At 41.6% G+C, this 18,692-nt stretch overlaps 1 protein-coding gene across 3 annotated transcripts in view; it reads left to right on the plus strand.

Moving 5' to 3' along the window:
* LOC101636986 (rho GTPase-activating protein 7) overlaps window positions 1–5,696 on the plus strand; it is a 156,340-nt gene extending 150,644 nt beyond the window's left edge. For all 3 annotated transcript variants that reach the window (XM_012724850.1, XM_012724851.1, XM_012724852.1), the window contains exons 11-14: window positions 347–565; window positions 1,500–1,717; window positions 2,438–2,611; window positions 3,249–5,696. In XM_012724850.1, coding sequence (XP_012580304.1) covers window positions 347–565; window positions 1,500–1,717; window positions 2,438–2,611; window positions 3,249–3,369 — 732 coding nt within the window. In that variant the 3' untranslated portion in view covers window positions 3,370–5,696. The remainder of the gene's footprint in view (window positions 1–346; window positions 566–1,499; window positions 1,718–2,437; window positions 2,612–3,248) is intronic.
* The last annotated feature ends 12,996 nt before the right edge of the window (window positions 5,697–18,692 follow it).

The following is an 18,692-nucleotide window of genomic DNA, read 5'->3' on the forward strand; positions in this document are numbered from 1 at the left end:
CCTATAAAGTTCATTAGAAGTAATCTATTTAATGAAATTACCTGCTTTTATGCCCTTTTACTTCAAAAGCAAAAGCAACAAATCAAAGCTAAATTCTGTATCTGAAAAACCTGTTTTCATTAGTTGTAAGCTCTATATTTAGTCATGTGACCTCCTGTTGTAACCTTCAAAAGATTACACATTTGATAGCTTCGTGAAGGTGATACGTTTTTATTCTGATAACCTGTGAGCCTGGCAGTACCCTACTCTGGAAACAGTGATTGGACTGCCTGTGTCACCTTGAGTTTTCTGGGCCACAGCACAGAGGACAAGCAGACTAACTTTTTGTCACTCACATCCCTCTCAGGTTCCTGAGGAAATGAGCCGATGCCGGAATTCCTATACTGAGCAAGAGCTGAAGCCCCTCACTCTAGAAGCCTTGGGACGCCTGCATAATGATGAGTCAGCAGACTACCAACACTTCTTGCAGGACTGTGTGGACAGCCTGTTTAAAGAAGTCAAAGAGAAGTTTAAAGGCTGGGTCAGCTACTCTACTTCTGAGCAAGCTGAACTGTCCTATAAGAAAGTAAGTCTTGGTCAGGTAAAACCAAGTAATATGCAATATGGATGGGGAGGTAGGAACACAAATGGGAGTAGATACAGTGGGCTGTAGTGCAAGGCTGTTGTGGTAGGTGTGGTGTGGTGATCCTATTCCTTTGAGTCACATGCAGTAAACCAGTGTGACCTGAATTTAAAAAAAAAAAAAAAGGCAAGTCTTCTCCTTGTAGTCAGCCAGAATGGGTTCTCTAGAGACAAACCCCTCTGGCAACACAACTCTGGGGAACTGTCACCTTCCTTGTGGACCTGGCAGCCCCAGGAGCCAGATGTCCCAGGTGAGCTCGGGCAGAAACTGGTCCGGTGAGGAATAACTGGTCTGACACTTCAGGAGCAATCATATTAGCATTTGAAATTATGGGGGTCTACAGAATCACATTAGCATTCCCTGGAATATGGTGATAATGATGTTGGGCTTTAGGGTATTTTATGAAATATTTAACATTTCCCATAACTTGGTCAGAATCCACTAGAACTCTTCTCTACTCTAGCCCTTGAATAAAATTGAGAATGTGGGAGGAGAAATTAACTTATTAGGACAGAAAGCCCCTTGAGGGCAGAGGTGTCTTACAAGGCTCAGCACAGTAGACCTAGAAAAGGTATCTACCACCTTGAAAAGAATAAATAGCGGTTTAGGCTTTGGAGTGCAAATACGTTATCTGACTTTGTTACATTGACCCTCATATGAGTCCCAGGACAACAAATGCAACAATTTTGACCCAAGGTGACACCAGCAGTTCTATTTACTTTCTGCCCTGCTGTTACATATACTCAGATCAGCAGTCTGTGGAGACTTAGGTGATTATAGCCTCTCACCTTGGGGCCATGTACCCAGCCTGTAGTTTGCTTTCAAGAGCTAGGTGTGTGGGAATTGTGTTAGCCTGAGCAATACATGCTCTTTTCAGGTGAGTGAGGGACCCCCACTGAGGCTTTGGAGGGCCACCATCGAAGTCCCTGCTGTGCCTGAGGAAGTGTTGAAGCGTCTCCTGAAAGAGCAGCACCTCTGGGATGTAGACCTACTGGATTCAAAAGTGATTGAAATCCTGGACAGCCAAACTGAAATTTACCAGTATGTCCTCAACAGCATGGCACCCCACCCTGCTCGGGACTACGTTGTTTTGAGGTGAGAACCTCCAAATTGATAATCGTGTAAGGACGAGTCTGTGTGTCCCTGAATCTTACAGGGTGGTACAATTCTTTAAAGTTGAATATATGTCTTCAGAGAAGCACAGAACCCTTCCAAATATGGAAAGAAATTGGCATTTGTTGCAACAGTGTGTTCATCCCTGAAAGCGGTTTGAACTCTTTTGGAATTGAGCTCAGAGAAAGAAGCACATTCAATTGCATATGCTCATTGGTAGCAGATTTTTGCCTCTTTTAAGAATAGATTTTCTTGTTAGAAACAGCTAGTGTTTCTAATGCATATGCCAGGAAATAACATTTGGGTCCCAAGTGAGCTGTGGTTAAGGATGATTTATGTGTAACTCATAAATTCTCTGGAGACATTACTGAATGAGGAATTCCCAAAATGTTTGAGGAAATATCACATCGTTAATCCAAAACTTCTTCAACAGAACAACCCTCATTTGAACGCCCATGTTCTAATCCATTTGTGAAATATAGAAATGGTTTTCAGTCATGCTTCATATTGGTTTTCTTTCTGTGTGTACCCACTGGAAAAGTGGTTCTCAACAGGGTTATTCATTCAGGACTCTTTGTGTGACTTCAGAGGCGTAGGACCACCCATCCCGCCCCTCAGCTGTCTCCCCTAAGAGTGAGGCTCTGTTTTAAATTGGGCTTGCAGGAAATTCCATTCCCCCCGACCCTGGTTTTGTCTCTACAGAACATGGAGGACTAACTTACCCAAGGGGGCGTGTGCCCTTTTACTCACCTCTGTGGACCATGACCGGGCACCTGTGGTGGGGGTGAGGGTCAACGTGCTCCTGTCCAGGTATCTCATCGAACCCTGCGGGACAGGGAAGTCCAAACTCACCTACATGTGCAGAGCTGACTTACGGTACGTTCCAGTCCTGATTTTTTGATATGGTGAGGGTCATGAAGCAGTGTCCTGTCGCTGAGCGGTGTGTGGACAGAATGGCTCTGCCATGGATTTAAAGCCACAGGAAATAGGAGTTTGAAGGAACACACAGACATTTCTCATTTTCTGTCCAGCATTGTTAAATGGCACATACACAAGTCTTACTAACAAGTTAGGTCTGTACTCTGTGCCATGTATTAGTATGTGTTTGTACCACATAATCAGTGAAACGCAGTGATGCAAACACAAAATGAATGTCTGAAATTTCTTTCCAAAGTGGCCCTCATGTTAAATCAATTCTCATTTGAAATATTTACACCTCGGCACTTCTTTAGGTATCTCTATGATCCCTTTTCACCACAGTTTTCACAGCTTTCATTATGCCATAGCTGTCCTTGAATAGTGCTATGGGATCTGCACCTGATATGTTTGTTGTTCCCAAGGGAGTCTGGTTCCCAGAATACAGTGGATGTGCCAGGAGATTACCTTGCGATAAAGGAAGTCATCTTTACTTACACATTTTGCTGATCAAGAAATGGAAGTGTGTTCAGAACTCCCTGTAGCTTATTTCCCTTGCCAACTTAAATAATTCATCTGCTCTTCCTTTATGGTATAGGGGCCACATGCCAGAGTGGTACACGAAATCTTTTGGACATTTGTGTGCAGCTGAAGTTGTCAAGATCCGAGACTCTTTCTGTACTCAGAACACTGAAGCCAAAGACAGCAAATCTAGGTGATTCCTGAAGCAAAGCCACTCTTCCAGTCCTCACGAGGATGGATTCTGCAGAAACAAAACTATAAGGTGGAGCCTAGGAACGGACCACAGAGATTTGATACATTTTTTTTAAAGCTGCTTCCTGTTTGTTTAAGGTTTATGTTATAGACCTTGACTGGAATTATATAAGACTGTGCAAAAGAAAAATGTATTCTTAATCGAATTGCTTCTGAGAAGCAAAATTCTATAAATACATTACAGAAGATAAATGAAGATACTTCATTCTCTTGAGATATTGGTGTATGTGTACCTACGTCATTTTATTTGCAGTGTGCTGAGGGACTGATGTATCCACTGGAATAGTTGGTACTCTGACAAGTTTTCTCACTGAGATGAGCAAAGAAAGGTTTGCACAGAGGAGTGTGTGTATGTGTGTTTGTTGCAGGTTGAGTGGCATAGATGGAGAAGTTGGAATGCAGTGGCTGGCACACTGAGACGCCTCCAAGAAGGGTATTGATGCATCAGATTCAGTTTAACCTGGAATATCTGACTACCCACGGATCCATCCAGAAAGAAATCCCAACACCATTGTCCGCTTATTGTTTTTTCCCACGTTACGGAGCATGTTCCCTTTCCACCAACCTCTCCTTTACCTTAAAAACAGTAAATATACTGGGGTGTCCCACTTCAGGTGCAGTTTGTCATTAGACCTGATTGCAAGTAGTAATGTCATTTTAACCAGCGTAGATGACTTCAGGGATGGAAACTGCCCTGCTTGACTAACTACAAGGTTTGATTTGATTTGATTTTAAATTGAAATGTAAAAGTAAAAACAGAAAAACATTTGCTCCTGAAGCAAGCATCCACAGTTTTTTCCTCACAGACTTCTTTCATGCCTATTAACAGTAACTCGGTAAGACACTGTACGGGAGCATAGGCCTCCATGTGTGTCCAGGAAAACCCTTGTAAGTGGAACCCCACCACAAAAGTTGTTTGTTATTAACAGCGTTTCTGAAAGCTGCATGTTTTAATTGGACTTGTCTTTATCCGCAAATGGGTTTCTGTTTTATGACTATAGAAATGTTTTTCCTATATTTCTTTTTCTTTTCCTTGAAAATGATGTCCTTGGAATATATTTTAGTGGCAGTGAAAAATAGTAACCACAGCTAATAGAAAAGAAGGAAAAACACCAGCACAGCTTTTTGGAGGGGTGGTCTTTATACAGGTTTTACTGTAAATGGAAAGACTGACTCAAGAGACAGTATTAGTGAATTTATTTTGTATGGATCAAAAGTGAGTAATGTATGAATGAGACTTGTAAGAAGGATTTTTATTTTGTTATAATTTAGTTACCATTGTCAGTGTTATTTCAAAGGTTCTTTGAAGAATGGGGGGGACAGATCAGAGTTTTAAAATTTGAGTATTTTGGATATCAGTGTTCTTCATGAAAATATACTTGTATATTCAATTTTAATGGCTTTCAGATTTGTAATATTATATGTTGTAGATACCATTCTATTAAGAAACATGTAAACATGCCCACTGTGCTTTCAAACCTAGATAAAGCATGATAAAGATTATTATTTAAAATATACTTGTATTTATACCTCAGATATTCTTTTGGGTTTTGTACCTCAAGGCTTTTTTTTTTCCCCTAATGTAAATACACTTTACGTGAATACAGTCTAAGTGAGAAAAAAATAAGAATAAAAGAAGAGGTTTATAATTTGCTCTTATATCTGTATAGAATATACTCACTAAGTGCACTATGAAATGGTTCAAGTAAGGGAAAAGCCTAGCCTGCTTTTCTTTGTATGGCATCTCACTCCTACCTTTAACCCACAGATTACAAAGCATATCATTCTAGCATCAACGAAAATAGGAAGAATTGGACTGCTAGTCATTCCAAGGCCAAACCGTGACTGAGCCATTCACTAATAAACAGGAAACTCTGGTGAAGGTTCAGGAAGCATGGAGATTCTCTCCAAACAAAGGTCGTTAGGAAATGGTGCTGAGAAAGTTACAAGAATAAGCAGCAGCAGCAGAAAGATGCTCTTAAGCAAAGCCAAGGTCACTGATTAATTCCACAAAGGGTCTCTTTCCCACTGTTGAGCTTTCCTGTTGAAAGGATTCCTTACATATTTGCCAAGAAGAGAATGCAAAGGATGTGAACATTGTCAAGAAACTCTGCTTAAGCTATCTAAAGTGATATTGCCACAACTTACTAATTGTGACTAATTGCCTAGATTGTAAGCTCTTTGAGGGCAGGGCTATTCCACACATCTTTATAATCCCCTACAGCAGCTTTCAGTGTTTTGTTCTTGTAGGCACCTAATAAATCTATTATTTGTTAAATGGAACTGACTGGATTACTTCTGTTATTTGAGAAATTCTAGAATACCATCTGTTTTGTGCCTTCCCTTGACTCATCATGGCCCATTTTGCAATTGTAGAAAATGGAGATGGTTAAATTTAATGGAATCTTAAAGTTTAAACTAGCAAAGGTGAAATAGATATTCTAACTGGATGCTAAAATAAAGGGCAGGGTGCCCTGTGATGGAATGTTAAACAGTCTCTCTTCACTGTGTGAACCCCAAACTCAAGGTTTTTTAAAATGACACAGACCAAAAGCCTTTTTTATTACTACTATCTCAGATCTAATTTCCTCAGTGCTATGTAAAATAAAGATTTAATTGTCTTTGGCCTGAGGTACTTGATTCTTTAGTGTTTTGAACTGTTCTGAAGTCATGAGTTAGTAGGATGGAGCAGACACAACCTTTGGATTGCTTTTGCCACAGGGTCTATTTCCTTACTCAACTAGTAGAATCAGTTGTCAGCACCTACTACATGCCTCTAACTCCAGTTCAAAAGACATAGCTAAAAGCAAGATAGACATTGCCCTGTCCTCATGGAATTATAACCGACTCATCAAGGTTAAAATAGAAATGATAGCATGTTAGTGAACTTCAAGTCAGGTTCCCGTGAACTCTAGGATTAAGATCTTAACAAAACTCGAGGTAACCGTTAGCCTCTTGCCTATCAATTTATAGGTGGGCTGACTTGGGAGCATCTAACATAATTGATTCCTAAGGAGGTTTATTTTTCAAGGCTATTGGAGACTAGCCCTAAGTTTTGAAAAGTAAAAAAATAACGAAAAATTAAGACTGTCCAAATTGATGCTTTCCGGAATCATTTGTTAAGGGGACATGCATGTATACACAGGGAATAATACAAAGGCTATAGAAGTATTTGGGGTTTTTATAGCTACGTTCATATTTATACCACTTTTGTCCATTTTCTGTACACTTATTTAAGGGTCACACGCACCATGGAGCATAGGTTTTGTCATTATTAAGGCAAGGATGTTGCCTAGAGAGCTAGTGAGGAGTCAAGACACCAGGCTCTAAAAGATTACAGCTCAGGTTCCCTACCCCCAGACTGCCTCCCATCTGCCGATCTTTCCCCAGTCAGGAAGTCTGTTACAGTAAGCATCAGGACGGAAAGGCCTCTAGGGAAAAGAAGGCCCACAGCAAAATAGTCACATTAGTCAATGTCTCAAAGGAAATTAGTACTTTCTCACCCCACTACTGAGATATTTAAAGCGAAATTACATAGGTCAACATAAATAGGCCAAAGCTTTGTTTTCAGGTTTGAAAGAATGCATAATTCTGTTAACAAATTGAATAGATGACCTGAAATGTACAAAGGCCCCATTTTGGTCTCTCTGTGAAACGAAGTGATTGACCTCACTTGCAAGCACAGAATAATTTGATGTGCTTAATTTCTGATTAAAACCCACCCAATGATCTTGCATTGCTTTGTAAGTAGAAGGGAACTGTCTACTTTCAGTCTTCTTAACTTGCACCCAGGGCCAGAATCCTAGTTCTTTCTGCAATACCTTATGCCTTTCCTACCATCTAAGAATATCATAATGTGCTGCTGAGCTATTTGTGAATATACTTTGAAAAGCAAGAGCTATTCAAATGTGAAGGAGCATTCGTGAAAGCAAAGTGGAATTCAGCCCAAATGCTTCGCCTCACCTGCCTGTCGAAGCATACATTAGTGATGATAAAGCAGAAATCCTAAACAGTGAGATCATGGCGTGCATGTCATCTTGGTGTTCCATCACGATGAAATTTGCCTAAGGAATTTAAATTCCATTTGCCCAAGGAATGCAAATTGCAAAAGGCCTCAAAGAGCCCTGGCAAAGGAACTCAGGTAGGTCTGTGTAGTGGCGATGAGTTGGGGTCCATTCTCCAGGGGATGATTCGTCTTTTGCAGGCAAGGAGTTTGCTAAATCATGTTGGCAGCTGTAGCCTAAAGTAATTATCCTTGCTGTGTGTACACAGTTCCCGTTAGAGCAGCCACTTGGCCTGTCTGGGCCCAAGGATGTTTTGACACTTGGAGTATAAATAGCTTTTTGCAGGGATTTTTCTTCTCATTGGACTTTTTTTATTTTTTTTAATCAGCTCAGGGCTAGCAGGTAGGTCTTCACAGTGGTTTTCCTTTCTCTTTCTTTTAATAGGAAGCAAAAGCTACTCTGTGTACGATTCTGAGAATGGTTCTCATCAAAAATGATAAATTTTCCCATAAAGCAGTTTGAGGAAATTGTTTCTAAGAGCTTTGTAGGTTACATGTTCTTATTTTTCTTTTTAAGATTTATTTACTTTTATGTATGCAGAACTGGGGTACAGGCCAGAGGTGCAAGGGCAGTGAGAGGATTCACCTAAGACAGTGGGGAGCAGAACAGACAGATTGACAAAGTACACTGCTGACTTAGTAAAATGTAATATGTTTATTTTCTTGTTTTTAGTATCAATAATGTTATTTGTAATTATTAATGGAAGTTAGTGATCTCTTAGAAGTGTGAAATAACTCCTGTTGGTGCATGATTTGAGAGTGTTCTCAGTGAAAAGCAACTTACAGAGACTTTTGAAGCAGAAGACCGGCCAGGACCATCAACTCCCATGGAAATTCAGGAAGAATCATTAATCTGGAGGTCAGGGAAGGAACCTGTCCCTCCTCAAGCTCTTAGCACAGAAGGTGCTACTTCAGGAAAAGGAGGGTTTGATGTCATGAGCCAGAGAAACTAATTTCCTTAGCTTCTAAGATTAGCAGATGAGACATTTTTTTTTCAATAGCAAAACTCATCCAAGCCCATTTTGTTGCAGTATTTCAAAATGCAGAACTATAAATAGATCATTAAAATCACTCCAAGAAAGCAGGAAATTAAAAATTCAATCTATAAAATTATTTAAGCAAAAAGAAATTTGAACCTTCCATTCAATGTTATTTTGCAATGTAATATTTCAAAGAGGTATTCCACCTCAAGACCCAGAATACTGAATATGGAATATGTTTTCCTGCCACCATATGAGAAGGAAAGAAGATGCTGAGTTTCTACAAGCAAAATGGACTAGATGGCAAGGCAGGACGAAGGTACAACTATTGGCTTGTTGGTTCCCAAGGATTCCATCCTAATGCTACAAATACTCTTGGGTCACATGAATCTTTGCCAGTGTCCCTTGAGGTATCCTGAGTTGATTTCCACCTTTAGAGATCCAGCATGAACTCAACTTTCTAGTGACTTCAGTAGGTACTTCAGCCTGATAACAAAGGACTAGCAGTATCGGTGGTGATTGTTGACAGTGTTTCATTACAGAGCAGAGCCAGCAGAGTAAGAAGGCTAATTCAAAGACTCACAAATGCCTTTATTAGATTTCACCCACTTTCTAGTTTCCTCTGATCCTTAGTCCATTCAATCCCAAGCAAAGTAAATTAAGATAAAATCAGAAAAAAGAAGGAATGACATCTCCAAATAGAATCTTCATTTAAGCCACAAAAGAAGCAGCAGCAGACAGGAAGCAAACAATTGGAGGACAACAATGGAGTCTCTACTTTTTAAAACATACTCACTAAAACGCTTAAGTCTAGTTCAGCTCACTGCATGTCCCTCCGTTTGAAGACTGTCAAACTGTCTTTCTCCTAATGAAATGCTACTAGTCAACACTCTCACCCTCACACTGATTTCTTGGCCTCTTCTTTTCACATTATCTCTGTACTTGGATTCAGCTCATTTTGGCCACTGTTCCTTCACGTAAATGTCTCCTCTCTGCTATTTGCCCCCCTGGTCTTCAAGCCAGCTTTCCTGCGGGGCCCTCCCTGGCCTCCCAGGCTGACTGCCCCCCTGTCTTCCCTCAGCCCCTCCTTCATTGTCTCTCTCATCTCACATACCTCCATCTACCCACATCTCTTCCTAGCCCACATTTCACAATAAAAAAGGAAGAAGCCCACTATAAAAACCAAAACTTAAAGTTTCTAAGACTTTCTTCACTCTGCAAAGCAGAAAAATTACTTCCTTTGCCCACTGACCCCTTTGAACTAGGAGAACTAGCTAAAGTTGTTGCAGGGGGACTAGTATAGATGGCAACAAGCCACTCAATGTGTTGGGCAGGTGTAAGAGAGAGCTATAGAGCAGGTAACAGTGATTAGAGAAAGCAGATTTGGGGCCTCCCTGGTGCTCTAGGGAGGCCTCTACAGACTGAGTTCAATCCCCGGCCAGGTTGCTGACCCACAGGGCACAGCAGACCTCTCCTCTCTCACCTGCTGCGTCCCTCAGCAGTGTATTTCAGTATATTTCAGCCTGTTCTGCTGGTGGCTTTCTGGTGGGTCTTCTCACCCCCCCACATCTCTGGCCTACACTCCAGTTTTCCTATGCAAAAATTAAATATTAAAAAAAAATCAGAAAGAGCAGGTATGGGCAAAATGTTAAGTTCAGGGGGCATAGATGCATCTGTTGAAGACAAAAGAAATTTGCTAATGGAAAGAAAGGAGATACATACGGCATCACACACCCCTTCCCCACACACATATATACGTAAATGATAAGGAAAAGGTGGGATCACAGGAGGAAAGGGGTTTTAAAACAGGAAGGAGCATGCCTCCCTCTGTGACAGCAAAGAAAGAAGGCTAATGAAGAATCTTGGTGAGCCAGAGCCTCAGGGCCAGGGGTCAGAGAATGTTGAGCAGGGCAGGACTTTCGAGACAGCGGCATCCAAGCATCTAATTTTCCAGAACTGGAAGCAGGGGTGAACAGGCTGTGACTGCCCTCAGTTTTTAACAACAGCAGCAAATGGTGTGTGAGAGAATGATTACCCCAGAGGGACTTTGTGCATCTCTCCCCAGTAACTAACAGGCAGCCCTCGGTGTTAGACATTCCTCTCTCGAGTTTCCCTCCCTCAGATATCCTGGTGCAAATTTCATTCACACCTCTGACTCTTCTAAGGCAGGGTCCTTATCACTGCCAGCCAGAAATGACATCTCCACTTTCTTCACATTTACACCTGAAAATTCAGGATCCATTAGATTGCACGAAAATTTTGTTCATTTGAGCAGGTAGTTCTAAATGATGCTAGTTTTTCCTATATATTACCTTACTAAATCCTCTCCACAAACCTATGAGGTTGGAAGGTATTATTATTCCATTTTTCAAAAAGATGGGGAGAGCCAGTCAATCACATTTAGAACAGAATATGCTGAGCTACTGTTATTTTTAGCTATTGTTTTTATTATTACACTATTGTTAGCAATTATTATTTTTCTTATTATGCTGTTATGTATCAGGTAGCACAGAGTCCAGACAGATTCTCAAAGATCCAAACCACCATTCACTCTAGCTGTGTAATCTCAGGAAAATTGTTACTGAATCTCGGTTTTCATATCTGTAAAATAGAGATAATAGTAGTAAAGAAATTAGAATAGTGCCAGATGCATAGTAAGGGCTATGTAAATAGTATAACTTCTGAATATCTGTTTCTTATTCCTCTCTAGTTTTGGTAGGTGCCTAGTAATCTATACATACTCTTAAGATTATATTAAGATTATATCCAAGCGTTGGCAGGAACCCCAAGAAGGAGGTGGTCAACTCCTTGCAGCTTTGTTCCCTTAGGAAGTCTCTAGAATTTATCAGCAGTAGCCCTTGATTTTTACTCAGTCATTCAACATATATTCTAAGTACTTGCAAAGGAAGTACCACAGAAGTCAAAGTCACCATCTTGACTTGGAAGCAATTCTTTTGAAGGACAGGTAGAAAAATAATTTCAACTGAATGTGCTTTCGTGGAGCCTCAAACCAGAGGTCCGAAGAAGATGACATCTGTGCTGGGTGTTGTGGATGCTGGGGGAGGGGAGGCAGGCATTCCAAATAGATACAACCTTGGGCAGCCTGGAGAAGTCTGGCTTGGTGGAGAACTGGGAGGGCTCTGGAGAACTGGGAGGGCTCTGGCGAGCTGGAAGAGAGTGTCAGGGAAGGTGTGGCAGAGGAAGGGCAGGAGAAGCAGGCACCCGTGAGCTTGAGAAGGGCCTTTCCTACCTTTCTAAGTAACTCAATGTCACCCCACAGGCAATGAGAAGCTTTGGAAAGCTTTTAAGGAGAGAAGCAATGGAACTAGATGTGATTGATTTTTTTTTTAAAGACAGGTGTGCAGGTGGTGGGAAGTGAAGATACAGTAGATTTGAGGAGGGAAAGCAAGTGTATACACAATAAATCACAAGAGCCAGAGCGAAGATTGCTGTGGGGACAAAAGGGAAGGACACTGGAAACAGGTAGTTAGGGGTTAGAGCCACAGGACAGTCCTGTTGGAATGAGCGCGATGGGAGATAAGGATGCAGTCTCCATCTCTGCTCCAAGGCCTGGCTGGATGGTGGCAGTGCTGTCTGAGATAAGCAGCTCAGGAGCAGAAACAGATTTGACATGAAGCTGGAAAGCGCAGTCAGGTAACTGTGGGGAGGGACACTGAGGCTTCCACAGGGCATGTGAGTGGAGCCATCCCGGAGGCCATGGAAATATGACACAGAGCTCCCGGGAGAGTCCTAGCTGGCCTAAGGCCTAGACTAAGGCCACAATCAGGATGACTGGCAGATGTCCTGGCTTCCCAAACTGCTGAGAGGCTGAGACTGCTAGCCTTGTGCCTTCAGGTCAGCTTATTTAATTTCCCAGGGTCTTGTGATAGGGAGATGGGTTCCTTGATATTATCAGGAACCTGGGGTGGGGGGGGTTGGGGAGGGGAGGGCTCTGGATTTTTTTCCTTAGCTTGAGGTTTTAAGCTCCTGGTTCCCTAGCTTATTGGAGATAGCACATTTTGTTTATGAAACTTCTACAGAGGCCTGGAGGGTGCACAGGTATGAGGAATGGAACAAATCGTGTCAATAAAAATCTTAATTAAATGGAATTTATATACACATAAAAAAAGCAGAAGTTGCCCTAAGCTAGCTAATATTCAGCTAGCTCCACCAGACGGGGCATGGGCTCTGGTGGCTTGTTGGATGGAATAAAGAATACTAACAAAGAGAAATCATGTGTGTGTGTGTGTGTGTGTGTGTGTGTGTGTGTGTATGCATGCATGTACATATATACATGTGTATTTATATATATAACCATGCTACCATCATAAAATAAGCATAAGAAGAGAGGTTAAGGGGTCTTTCCTTTTCTGTTAAGCCAACTTTGATTAAATTTCAGAATATTTTACTCAAACTCAGGAAAGAATGGCTATCACATTTCTCAAACCATTATCAAGGCATATGGACTAGGAAAAAAAAAATTCCCAGAATAAAGTACTGGTTGTTATTTCACTATCTTAAAAAAACAAAACAAAAACAAGCACAGGCTGAGACAACTCATTACTGTGTCTTAGCACAGTAAGCCTGTACAAGCTAATTAAACACTTTGTTGATTTTATAAAAATTATAGCCTCCCCCGTGTCAATTCATTTTTTATCCAGGAATAATCAGAAGTCCCAATTGCCAGTTATATGTGCTTTGGTGGTGTTATATAAGACACAATGTATTAGGTTGGATGAATCACTGTCTTTTACTTGACAACATCAACTCTTAAAATGTGGCCATTGAGGAAGTTCTGGGTGGTGAAGTTCTTAGGAGTCCCCAGCACTGGCTCTGGTCTTTCCATCCTTGTTAGTGAGTTAGGTGTGACAGGCCAGGTGTCCCCTGAAGTGACCAAGAGGTCCTGCCTCTCATAATCCCTTCTGACTCTTCAGGAACCTCTAAGAAGCCCCCCCAGTGAGTAGTGCCGTTCGTCTGAATTTGGGTTTGCCACCACTGGTTGGGCTTGTCTTTTTTTCTTCTGATTTCCTCTGGTTTTGGTCTGGGTCTGCTACTAGACAGTAACCTCTTTAGGCGCAAATATTACTTTCTTTGTTCTCTGTCCCCAACATATAACCCAGTCCCTGGAATGTAACCAGAACTTTGAAATTGTGTGGCCCAACACAACCTACTTCACAGTAAGACTTGCCTTCGAAGACAGAGGATGAAGAGTGTGTATTTCCTATCAAGAAAGTGCCATGCCTGCTCTGGGTTTAGGAAAATGATGGGCAGAATTCTCTAGGTGATAACAAGCAACAAAGCCTTAAGATATTTGTTTTACTTACCACAAATGGCTCATCAATACAAATTTAGGTTTTAAAAAGGTATTTGGGGGAAGGTTGCCTTTAATATCTTTGACCTGTCAGACTCAAGTCTGTAGCAGACAGGAACTGTGATGTATGTAATTTGATCACCACCCTCTGTTTTCCAACCTACCTCTCTTTTTCCAGATAAAGACCTCTCCTAATATCTCCTATCTTTACCAAAACCCTCTCCTCTTCCATAAGAGGTAGTTAATTTGCCTTCTGAAGTTAATTTGTTTGCAACAAACTAAGGGAGGAAAAACAAGACATAAATGAGCTTGAAGGGCAGAGTTTTGCCTTTAGACTCATTGCTACTCACACCTCCCAGTACTTACTAAATGCTTCCAAATGCAAACTGCCCGGACAGGGTTCACAGGTGGTTTCAGACCTGAAGGGGTTGGGGTGGGGGTGGGGGGCAAGGTTAGGGATAGGAGGGGGAGAAGCAGAAGGGTCTTCCTGCCTTATCCACAGGGGTATCTGGGATCTGGGATTCCACCGTGCCTGGACTATTCCTCTGCATTTAACAAATTCCTTCCCACTAATTTTCCACACAAAAGTGCTTTTGGTCTACTCATTTGATCATCTGTTGGCATTATCTTTAACACCTGGCCCATCTCAGGTATCAGGAGCTACTTAGAAACCTGCAGAAGGTCCTGCGGCATCCCAGTAGGGAAGGGGAGAGGCGTGAATTTCAGTGTAGAGATTCCCAACTCACTCATTGTATGATTCTCAAGTGGAAAGCCACTTCAAAGGATCAAATGCTAAGGTGGATTACTATTAGCTCTTCCAGTTCCTAGGATGAATTCTGACTCCCTGCAAATGTTTTCAAGCCCACGCTGCAGTGTTTGAGAATGACATCTGTTTCTGTCCAGGTTCAGCTCACAGCCATGAGGTGTTCGCCTTTGTGGGATAGAAAGTGAGCAAGATTCTAGGGCTGTTACCACACATCTTGTTACTTAATATCCCACACATGGCAGCCCTTGGTTGATCTCTCTAGGCAGGGCCTCCTGGGGGTAATAGAACAAAATTAGTGGGAGAATGAAGTGGGGTCAGTATCTAGGACTCTAGTTCTGAACCTCTGTCTCCATGTCAAGAAGCAGGAAGAAGAAATAGTTGCCTAGAGAAGACGGTGAGTACAAAAGGTCTTCAGGTATTGCTTCTTCATGAAGAAGAAACATGCTTTTGTCCATGCAAATGTCAGCATTACTGGAATTTTTTTTCACAGGGTGGTAGACTTTGAAAATCTTCCAGGATGAAGTCACCTCCAGCCCTCTCTGTAAAATAAAGCTGTGACTTGCTTATGGCTAGGGCGGAACCAAATGACTTCCTGAAAAAGAATTCCTGACTTTGCAAGTTGGTCCTTCACTTTCCAGTATAATATTTCTAAAGTCTATGGATCGTCCCTCGATTCATGATATGAAATAAATGCTCTAAGCCTTGTTCTGGTACCTTCCAGCTCTTACCCAAAGGCTGCATGAGAAGCAGTTTCCTGTGAAAGGCTATTTCAGAATTCTGTTCATCCTTCTTATACTGTAGGTTCTTTCTTTGGATACAGACATCAGAAAAGTAAATCTCTGGACATTTAATACTTAGACTCAAGTGAAAATAGAGCTGCACTTTCATCAGGGAAGCTGCAAGAGCCAGGGTTGGAAGCAGTTAAACATTTGGTCTGGATCTGCTGCGGCTGGGAGCTGGGGGCCCCTCAGCCTCCTGGGGCAAGGCCAAGAAACCCAACATCAGAAAAGCCTTTCTCACCTCAGACTGCAGAAAACCTTACTCAGTTCTGACTTTCTAATCAGCCCCCTTTTATGAGATGAAATCTCAGAATTGAAGCTCAATGTAACAATTCTGTGGTCCCTATGACCTAGTCCCTGGAATTGCTTTACTTCTCAGAAACACCCCAGCCCCCCACTATTCTTCCTGCTTCTGATTTTATTATGTGAGCTGTTTCCAATCTTTTCTGGAAATTAGAAAGTCATAACAAGCAATCAAATTTCTTCACCAGTTTTCAGAGATGGATCATCCAATTTATAAAGTCTAGGCCATTTTTTGCAAGTCTTCTTTCAGCATCCTTTCACTACTTCTGTTCACAAAACACTGACCAAGTACAAAGATGTTACTAATTAAACTAGCAACTCTGAATTACTCAACATACTCAGCTCAGGTTCATGCCAATTAGGTGCTGGATAAATGTTTGTTGAATGAAAAATAGACACGCATGAAAGGAAAGAACTGAAGTTTACTACATGGTTTGGAAATTTCCTCTGCATTCAATTAAGTGAAATCTACTTTCCTGACTTTAAAACTGGCTTAGCTCTGCTCTGACTGAGCTCTGTCTAATCTGGAGAGATTCACTGTTAGGGAGGAGTCAATCTCTTTGTGTCTGACTCTCCCTGCATGAGACTAAGGACAGCAGGACTGGCAATATTTGGAAAGGGCCACACAGTAAATATTTTAGACATTGTAGTCTATACGGTCTCAGTTGCAAGTACCATTCATCTCCATTATTCTTGGCTTACATATTTATGAATTCACCTATTGTAACCCCAAAATCAACACTGGTGGTGCCTTTGCAGCCTTTGGGGACATGGGCTGAGCAGCCAAAAATGTGATCATCAGGTGCCCTTGTCCCCAGCTGTGGTTGTACAAGGAAAATTGCCCCTTATTTCTGATCTCATAGTGTCTACAACTGTCCTTTTCATGATGCGTCTTATTTGATGTTACTTTTTTCTTGCCATTTTAAATGGCACCCAAATATAATGTTAAGTGCTCTCTGGTGTCCCTATGCTCAAGAGGCCTGTGATGTGCCTTGCAAGTGGTAGGTTCATGCGTTAGGTAAGTTTCATCTAAATATGAAATACAGAGCAATTGGCCAAGAGTTCAATGTTAACGAATAAAGAATATATATTAAGAAAAAATTTTTTTAACAGAAACAAGATTATATATTGATCTGTTGACAAAAATGTTGAGATCAGAGTTTATAGGAACCTAATCCTGTATTTTCCTTAGGCACCGCTGTTTAGTGATGGCTGATTCAATATTCCAGGTGACTTTATAGAACCTAACTACCTGAGACAGGAAAATTTAATTGAATTCAACGCTGCAGTCATAATGTGGAAGCAGCCTTAGACATCTGTAAGCGAAGTCCATGGTTGTGTTCCATAAAATTTATGGACATGGAAATGAATTTCATATAATTTTTATATCACAAAGTATAATTTTCTCCCTTAGAATCATTTAAAAATTATAAAAAGCAGTCAACTTGCTAGCTATACAAAAATCTGTGATGGACTGGATCTGGCCCAACTTCTGCTGGGGGATCCACTGCTTTATTATCAGATAATAGTAAACATTCTGTTCTCTCAGAAGTCCTTGCTTTTCAAAGGACTTCCCTCTGGTGGGCTCTGAGAACTTGTGTGAGGCCTAGGTCTCTTGAAAAGAGAGAGAACAGATGTGTGGCATTCAGCCAGCCGGATTTGAAAGCCAGGGTATCACTTTCTAGCTTTTCGACCTGAAGCTACTTTTCTGAGCCTCTTCTAGAAGACAGAGGGAATCAAGTCAGTGTCCTAGAGCTGTCATACAGGTTGAGCGGCACATCAAGAAGGGGTTCTGCAGATGGGATTCGTGTATCACCTTATCTCTCCCACCCCTACCTTTTCAGTAGCTTGACATCTAACCTTTCCTTTGACATCATCAAAACTCTACACAGAGAGCAAGTACAATTGTCCCAAGTCCTTAGCCATGGTAAGGTACATTCCAAGAACGCTAGTGGATGCCTGAAACTGGAGTCCAAACTTTATACATACGTATTTGTTCCTACACCTACATCCCTGTGACAAAGTTTAATTTGTACATTAGGCACAGTGAGAAATTAACAAAAATTAATAATGAAATGAACAGATTTAACAATCTGCTGTAATAAAAGTTATGTGAATGTGGCCTCTCTCCCTCTCAAAGTATCATATCGTACAGAGTATTTCCAGGCAGTGGTAAACCTGGGGTAACAGAAACCCAGATGGAGGTTACAGCAGAGGTGACACATCTTTTTCCTTTCCAGCTCCTCACCGTTTTCAGGGGTCAGTGAGACCATGCAACATAACCCGCAAATGAGCAAGATGTTTCCCGAAAAACTGTAGCCCCATAACATACTGTTTAGAGTGCAAAGGCGGTGCCCCAGATTGTCCCCACCCTTGTTTAGGCTCATGTCAGTCAGATAATTTTCAGGCATCCACAAACAAAAACCTGCTGGTGAGAAAGCTCTTGAATGTCACTGCTTGCAAAATAGGAAAGAAAATAGAAAAGGCTGTTTATTTTCCTGGTGGAAAAGATAACATCACTTTGCTCTTTGCTTTTGTATAAGGTCAGATAGGAGCATTCCTTGAAAGTGGCTCTAGAAGAAAGATTTTCTCAGATTTTTTTCTTAGCATTTTGTGGTTTTCATTCGAAATGGATTGCTCTCCATGATAATGATTAATAAATAAGACCATGCTAAGGTCCTCATCTGTACAGTAGAAGTGATGATTAGGATCCCTATTATCACATCGAAGTAAACGCTGATGTTAAAAATGACATTTTAGTGGAATTCATAAGAACTGACAAAACCATCCACACTTTCTGGAAGTGAATTCATGGCCCTTTACTGAAGGGGCCCGTTCATTTTGGTGGTGTAGCAACATTCATGACAGCACAGCCTCAGATTTGAGAGCTGGAAGGTTCTTCAGAGAACCTCTCCCAGGTCCTCAGTGTAAAGGCAGCGCCGAGAGCAGGCTGTCTGGGACAGAGAGAGCAGGAGTCAGCCAGGGTGTGCGCGGGTGCGCGCCGGCCTTTCCCGGTTCCGGCGAGCGGAAGGCGGGGGAGGCGGAGGCGCCGGAGCCCGGGGGGCG

The sequence above is a fragment of the Condylura cristata genome, unplaced genomic scaffold, assembly GCF_000260355.1.
Source record: "Condylura cristata isolate star-nosed mole 26May11 unplaced genomic scaffold, ConCri1.0 scaffold00014, whole genome shotgun sequence".
Lineage (NCBI taxonomy): Eukaryota > Metazoa > Chordata > Mammalia > Eulipotyphla > Talpidae > Condylura > Condylura cristata.